Here is an 8,282-nt window from a genome sequence, read left to right on the forward strand (position 1 = left end):
ATGGATTTGTTTTAAGCTATTTGTTACCCAGTATATAGTGAATGTTGCTCTAAGGTTGTAAATGTCAACAACTCTTGCAATGATTTGTGTTAGTATTAGCTCCAAGACTCCAATCTAGTGGTAAAGCTCAATTTCTGATAAGTGGATTAGGGCATGTCACGGGTTCGAAGTCGTCCATGAATAAAAGTCTGATATTTAAGTGAAAAAGGGTAGAAAGATGTGTCCACTGGAGATCGAATTTCAACCACGTGCAACTAGCTCTAGGGGATTTTGCCGTCATCTAAATAATGCTAAAATCATATAGTATTTCCAGAAAAATTACCCTTTATTACTTATGCCAAGGTATACGAAGAACCAAACGGATAAAAAGTAATTATATGTACCTTGTGTTTACACCAAATCAATGAATGCACGATATGTATCGTTCATATATAATACTTAACCATGATTAAGTGATGCATATCTCGCTTTAATTTTACCAAACCAGACGCCACAAACACGGTTGCAGGAGGGACGTTTCATAGCTTTTGACGTTTCAAAGAATATGCACACAGGCAGAGTTACAAGCATGTGTTTTACGGGTTCGGGTGAACCCAATAGCTTTGCACCATATCCTTGAACTTTTTTTTATCTCAAATTCAAAACTCATAAGCTAAAAACTTAACTCCGCCTCCATGCATGTCCTTGATTTTTTAAAAATAAAGATTGTAAGACATTGAGCTTAGTTTTCAGGAGTAATTAAATAATTGGATATCACTTGATTAAATTTTACATCTAAAGTCCTCTCCTCTAGTGCCTAGTCTCCACCATTTGCATCTTACTATACTAAATAGAGTAAAAATTGACTACTCACCCTAGCTGATCAATACAAGAAAAAACATGGGATCTATCATAAAAACAAGAAAACATTTAGTCCCATCAAAATCTCTAAAATTCAACCACCATATCTTAGACCTATTTTTTCATACATACACATCATGTTCTTGGATTTTCCAAGATTAGTAATGAGCCCATTTGACCAAATTGCCCTTCCGATGGCTAAATCACGACCTAGGGTGCATGGCACTTATGGGCCTGTGCGGGACGGGAGAGGTGGCCCAGAGAGTAAACGACACGGGCCGTCGTTGGGACAGGACCATCTGGTTGGCCCGAGGGTCGATGGTTGTGGACCTCGATGCGGACGGAGCGGGTGGGCCCGCGACATGCTCACACGACGGGCACATGGTGAGGGTGGTGGGAGGGGTCATTTGCATGTAGAATTGAGGTGATAGCTTTAGTGTCCTTAGTTCTTGAACTTCCTTTTGTAATCTCCTGTTTTCTTCAGTTAGATTATCACAACATCTCTTCAAGAACTCACAGTCTACTTCAGTTTGCTTCAACTTTGTTCTGTTCACAAAAAAAATTGCTTGACTCATTAGTTAAAAATCCCAAAATATGCAATGACCAGATAACAAATATAGTTATAAATATTGTCTTCGATTTGAACTATATATTATTAACATTAATAGTAACATATATAGTACTATATACATCACAAACTAAATTTTCAAAACTTTTTTTCACGTTGGCCAGTCATTACCAAAGGGGCATTTTTGAACCTTTAAGTAAAGTCGAGGGCTTTTTTGTTCGGATAATATAACTAGGACGAATTTAATCTTTTTCAAATAGTAGAAACAACCATGAAAAAAAATATAATTCTCACCTTGCCCTTCTGTTTTGAAACCAAACCTCCACTTGCCTAGGCCTCAATCCTAGTCTCTTTGCCAAAGCTTGTTTTTGCTTCTGTAAAAAAACAAATCACAAAAATAATAAGCCAAATCTGTTTAAGCAGAACTAGATTACATTTATTCTGAACCAAATGTACTAACATAACTCAAACTATGTAATTTGCGGATAGTTTTAGCCTCCACTAATATAAAATAGATTGCAACTTTCAATCTCCGTAAATTATTATGAACTATGTACCATATGCATAAATATAAAATAGATTACATTTATTCTGAAATAACGAACTCTAAAAGAGTATACGGTGTGATGAAAAATATTACTTATTCAACAAATGTTTACCCCCAACACTACTAAAAAGATCTCTAAGATCTCTATTTTCCCACTAATTTCCCGCTGAAAATTAAATGTCAGTGAGAAAAATTGAAATAGCAGTAGTGTTTTCCCACGGAAAAAGTAGGAAGTTTTCAAGAGTTTCAATGGGAACTTGTTTCCCACCGTGCATTTTTCCAGTGAGTTTGGTTCAGTGGGAATGAGGTGGGAAAAATCATGTTTTATAGCACAAATTTCCAACTGTATGTCGATGAAAAAAATCATGATTTCTAGTAGTACAAAAAAAAGTTATTTTCCCTTCACTCTTTGTCGGAAATGACTTCTGTCCTACCAAACACAATCTAAACATTCTTTTTCTGAAAAATATTCTTCACACTCCAACCAAAACACCTGAAGAAAACAACTCATTCTCGAAAAAAAACATTTTCTAAAAATGACCTCTATTGTATATATAGCAAACACACCCTAAATAATTTCGTTTAAAGAATATTTTTTTCACTCTCCAAGCAAACACCTGATGGTGAAAAGCCCACAAAACATTCTTCGAAAATGACTTCTATCATACCAAACACGTCCCAACGAATCTTGAATTTGGTAGGGGAAAAAATACACTTACAGGATTGAGAGTGTTGTGTTCTTTAAAACTCTCTTCAAGAACAGCAGATTGATCTTTAGTAAGCCTTAGTTTCTTTCTATAAGTTTCTCCATCTTCTTCATCACTAATACTTCTAGAACATTCTCTTTCCATTATTTCCAATTCCTCATAACAAGTTATTTCTCTTTCACTTCTCTTATTTCCACTTAAACTTGAAATAGTACTATTTGGTGAAGAAACTCCAGCTTCTTCTTCTTCTTCATATGTAATTGATGGTACTCTATTCACATCTATTCCTTTCAAAAATGTTCTGCATTTCTCCAAGTTTTGATCTGAAAAAAAAAAATGGTAAAAAGAGTTGGATTATTTAGAAAGTTATGGTGAAAAATTATAAAGTAGATCAAGATTCAAGACCCCTTTTTTCTTATTAATAAAGAAAGAATTTTTTTTTTAACTTGAAAATTCAACTTTTCTTCAACTTTTGGATACGTGAACGCAGAGGTAAATTCAAGATCTGAAGTTTATGAATTAGTACGGCGATCTTAAGTTAATATTATACGATAATAATTGAGTTTCTAGACAAATATTTATAGATATTCATTAAACTTCTTAATGTATAAGTAGGGGTCAACAAATGTTATTGAGTTCACGTAGATCCTTAACCGAGACGGAAATATTTCTAACAAAAAGATGTAAAAAAATTCAAGAATGCTACATATATGAACCACCTAAAATAAATTTTGAACCGTCTTTATTCAATAGTTTTAGGTATACCAAAATAAAATAAAAAATTTACCCATCTAAAACATAATAGTAACTTTTAACACTAAAGAGAGCTCAATTGAACCCACTAAAATAAAAGGTAGCTCTGCCCTGTTTTTGATTTTATATGCAAAAGAGGTCAATGAAAAGGTAAAAATTAGGTTAAATAGTACAGTATTGTTAGATCTGAAACTTTTTATAGAAAGAAATGGTTAAAAAAGAATGAGCAAGTTAAAGCATATGTAACTTTGGCCAAATTTCCCGTAGTCTAAATATACAAATTTATACAATAATATTTATAGTATATGTATCGTTTATATATATTTAAATCGATACACTTGCTGACTAATCTTTAAACCAGATCACTCTAAGGTATTGAGTTGTAATTTTTTCAAAATAATTGATTTTCCACGCGGTGTCAGAAAATTATATTGGGCCCAACTAAATTTTGACATAAGAACTATTCAACAGGAAAGCACTCCTAACAAAAAAAAAAAAAAATTATCCTGTAGGTTCAAACTCGAAATCTCTGATTAAGAATATAAGGATGTTATTCATTCCACTGCTCCTTCTTGATAATGACAAATTTAATGAGGCATTTATAGATCAAGAAGAAAAAGAACAAACCTGAAGAAGGAAATGAGTCAGTCCAAGAATTTTTCTGAAATAAATTGAAAGGTGAAGAAGCCAAAGAATTTAGCTGCAATGGATTTGCTGTTCTTTTATCTGAAAAATTTAGACTCAAGCTCAATCCCAAATCTTGATTCTCCATCATTTTTTATTTTTTTTTTGCTTTTTCACAAATATTATCTCTTGTACCTTCTATTTGATTCTTGAAAACACAATGAATTCAGCTTTTTCAAGTAGAATATGAAGAATTTAAGGGAATTTCTTCTCAGAAAGGAAAGAGAAGAAAAAGGACTTTAGTTTAAAGACTGGTGCGTGGAGTCACAAATGCAATGAGGGGGTTATATAGAAACAAATGATGAAGTATTTTTCCTTTTTCTTTTCTTTATTTTTCTTGAGAAAAATAAAAAAGAAGTGGGTCAATCATGACAAGCAGTGTCAGGTGTGTACCAATTATTGTATCACAAATCATGTATTGATTTTGCCTCCCCAAAAATATTTCCACCATTCTCAATGGTCCTTTTTGTTTTGGTCCCCAATTTCCTCTATTAACACCACTTCTCCATCATTACTTTTCTTACTCATTGTCACGGTGAAAGAAAGTAGATTGAATTATTAATGCCATAGCTGACTTTATGGCTAAAGTGACATTTAATATTCTACTCCCTCCGTCCTGGTAAAGTTTACTAAATTATTCCTATTTAATAAAATAAATTATTTTTTTCTCTTAATTATGCGCTTTAGATAAATTATTCCTTGAGAATAATAAAGTTATTATTACTTTTCCAATCATCAATTAGATGTTACTTTAACTTGTCAGTTTTTTTCTAAGGGTAGAGTTGAAAAAAACTAACCAATTTATGTCTTGGTTTCCTAAGATGACACTTATTAGATAAATTTTTTTTTTTTGCTAAGGTGATACTTATTATGGGACGGAGGGAGTAGTTGTTCAAACTTGGCTTTATTTTGGAAGGTAGCTTAGGGTTATTAATTTTTATTAAATTAAAATGTTTGAATCTAAATATATATCTGGAGCCCGTTTGGATTAGCTTATAATTATAAGATAATTTTTTTTTTGAGTGTTTTGCTAACTTAAAATCATTTTGTGCTTAAAATAAGCTCAAAAAATAATTGGGCTCGTTTGACTTGGCTTTATCTAAGTCAAACGAGCTTGAAGCCAAAAAAAAAATAAGTTGGGGTAAGTTTACCCCAACTTTTTTTTTTTTTTTTTAGCTTAAAATGTTTGAAAATAAATATATATCTCTCGAATAGTAAAATTTATATCAAAGCTAAGATGTTTAAGTGTGTGTGTGTCTATATATATATATATATATATATATATATATATATATATATAATAAAAATATTATATCAAGATTCGAATATTAAATAATTAAGATTATTTATCTTCTCAACATTTGAATACATAAAGTCGTCTTTATTTAAAAATTAATAAATATAAAATTCATCTGCAAATACTAGATAATCAATGGCTAACAATGATCATTGCGGGTGCTGACTGAGGTGTTGGTCGGTGGTGGTATTGGTTGATGTTGGGGTTGTGAATACATAGTAGCTAGTGGTGATAACAGCTGACAATAATGATTAATGTGGTGGTTGATGATGGCAGTTGATGGTGACAGCTAATAATTGTAGTGGATGATACTCATGATAATGATTTTAGCAATGGTGGTGGAAGTGTGACTGATAGTGATAGTTGGTGATATACAATGTTGGTTGATATTGATAATTCAGGTGTGGTTGGTGTATTTTGTTGTAATGACGAAGATGATCGTAAAATGGTGTCTAGTGGTGTTGACAATTGATTGTGATTATTGGTAGTGGTGATGGTTGTGACTGAGGATGGTGGTTATAGATGTAATCAAGGACAACTTACACAAATGATTACACTTTGTTTTTTTTTTTAAGCATATCTACACTTTTGTTAATTATATTTTGTAGCTACAGTAACTTGTATTCGAATTCGGTCGTATTTCGTTGTATTCAATTCGGATGTATTCAATTAAGATGCATTCATTTCTAACTAATTTTACACTGTATTCAACTTATTGTATTTTAAATTCGGTTGTATTCAAACAAAATAAGTGCAACAAAATATAGGATTATTTGGTTGTATTCAAAACTCACTATATTCATTTGTATACAAAAAAATCTCCTTCGAAATACAGGCAAAAAATACATAAAGAAACACTCTATTTTACACTAAAAAAATAACGAATACACTCAAATCTATACAAGAAATAAAATCACTCTATTTTACACTAAAAAAAATAACGAATACACTCTGAGATACAAGAAATAAAATACACTCAGGTCTGAGATTCAAGAAATAAAATACACTCAGATCTGAGATACAACAAATAAAATACACTTAAATATGAGAAAATACACTCAGATCTTAGAAATATTCGATGATTTTCCATGGATTCCGGCCATAGAGGACAACGGCAATGGAGGAGAAATGAGAGGCCAGAGAAATCTCCTTCGAAATACACTCAGATCTGTGACTATGCCAGCTGTGCATCAAGATGAAGATCTGGGCGGTAGCGGTGGCGGCAAAGGCGGCGTTGCTTTCTTCCTCCGGTGAATCGAGAATACCACGACTTGTTCACGGCTATGACTGTCGCCTTAACTTCGGCGATGCAACGGAGAGAGACGACTGAGAGAGAGAGGCGAGAGGGGTGAGTGACGGCAGAGAGATAGAGGGGATGGAGGAGACAGAAAATGGAGGTGAGAACTCATCTCCATGTGACAAGGTTTACAGAAATTGGTGGTGAGATAAAATGAAGGTGAGAGATGGGTTTATTTTCTTTTTACTGAATATTACCTTAATAGTTAATATGTGTTATTAAGATATAACTTTTAGCTATGAAAAGTAATTAATTCAAACTATAGTTACTAAATATAATTACTACTAATACTTAGCTAAGCCATGTAGATTTCCCTAATTAATAATGGTGGAAGACAATGATATTAGCAAGAAATGGATGGAGTAATGGAGAAATATTGTCGTTACAGAAATTCATAAAGTATTAATAATATTCAGACTTTATTATACTTATAATCTATGCAAATTTATTAAGTGATTTTTTTTTAAAAGCAAAAAAATAAGCGCACTTAATAATTTAGTATAAATAATTTTTACACACTAATACATACAACTTAAGCATTATTGCTTAACAAGCAGCTCTCAACTTCATTAATTAATGCCACGTAAATGATTAGTCTCTGTCCTTTGAGACATATATTAGGCAACCATCAAATCAAATCATGAATGAAATTGCTCAATGCTCATCATAAAGATTGCAATAGACACTTGATTTTTTTTTTTCCAACATCTCCAAATTCCACATGTTCCCACTTAAAATATTGGCCCCTCTTATCTTTCTGAGCGAGGAATGGGTTAGACAAAAAGTCATTTTCCTGACTTTTGTTGTTGGTGCATTACAATCACATTTTAAAGGTCCTGTTTTAATTTGTTTTTTATCTTAGTTTCCAGAAAATGTGATATTTGAAAAAATAAATAGTATTTGAAAAGTTAAAAATAATATTTGAAAATTAAAGTTGTTTTTCAACGTATATTTAACTTGGAAACAGCTAGAAATTTTGTGAGTGAAAAACAATTCACTTGAAAATTGGTCAAAATCGCTTTCTCAAACTTAAAACTCATCTTCAAACTTTTTTTTTTCTCAAAAAAATCAGTTCAATAATATAACCAAACATTATCTTGAATTACTATTTCCTTTTTTAGAAAAAGAAAAATAATGTTGACTAAACGGGCAGTAGTAGTACAATTTTGTCCGGAAGCATGTCAATGAAATCATTATTCGTGTGGAATAAAAATCATTATATAATCATTGAAACTGACTAGAAATGAAGAAAATTACTAATGGAGACAACTCGAGTAGCTAGTGTGATAGAGTCACCAATAATTGTGTATAAGACTCAAAGAAGGAGTCGGTTAGTGAAATAAAAAAAATAAAAAATAAAAAGGTCTACCTTCTATTTCTTTTCTTTTTTCCACCAGAAGTTAGAGCATATGTATTGATACTCCGATTAATTCATATTCGCATTATTAGAGGAAAAACATTTTCTATTAGACGGAAAATACTTCCTATTAAGAAAACATACTTTGAACTTGAACCCAAAATTTCTGATTAACGATAAAGGAATTATATCCATCACACATAATTTTCTGTGATAAAATAAATCTACATCC

The 8,282-nt window shown here is 31.7% G+C and overlaps 1 protein-coding gene across 2 annotated transcripts; it reads right to left on the reverse strand.

Moving 5' to 3' along the window:
* Positions 1 to 725: 725 nt before the first annotated feature.
* Positions 726 to 4,365, reverse strand: LOC132059082 (homeobox-leucine zipper protein HAT4-like). Of its 2 annotated transcripts, XM_059451571.1 has the most exons (5): positions 4,043 to 4,365; positions 2,675 to 2,985; positions 1,703 to 1,782; positions 1,067 to 1,386; positions 726 to 1,028 (listed from the first exon to the last, which is right to left on the reverse strand). In XM_059451571.1, exons 1-5 carry the CDS (start codon positions 4,188 to 4,190, stop codon positions 976 to 978), a joined length of 912 nt encoding a protein of 303 aa, XP_059307554.1. In that variant the 5' UTR covers positions 4,191 to 4,365; the 3' UTR covers positions 726 to 975. The 2 variants fall into 2 exon arrangements, with proteins under 2 accessions (XP_059307554.1, XP_059307562.1); XM_059451579.1 differs by having other exon boundaries at positions 726 to 1,386.
* Between the last annotated feature and the right edge of the window lie 3,917 nt (positions 4,366 to 8,282).

This window comes from Lycium ferocissimum, chromosome 1 (assembly GCF_029784015.1).
Source record: "Lycium ferocissimum isolate CSIRO_LF1 chromosome 1, AGI_CSIRO_Lferr_CH_V1, whole genome shotgun sequence".
Lineage (NCBI taxonomy): Eukaryota > Viridiplantae > Streptophyta > Magnoliopsida > Solanales > Solanaceae > Lycium > Lycium ferocissimum.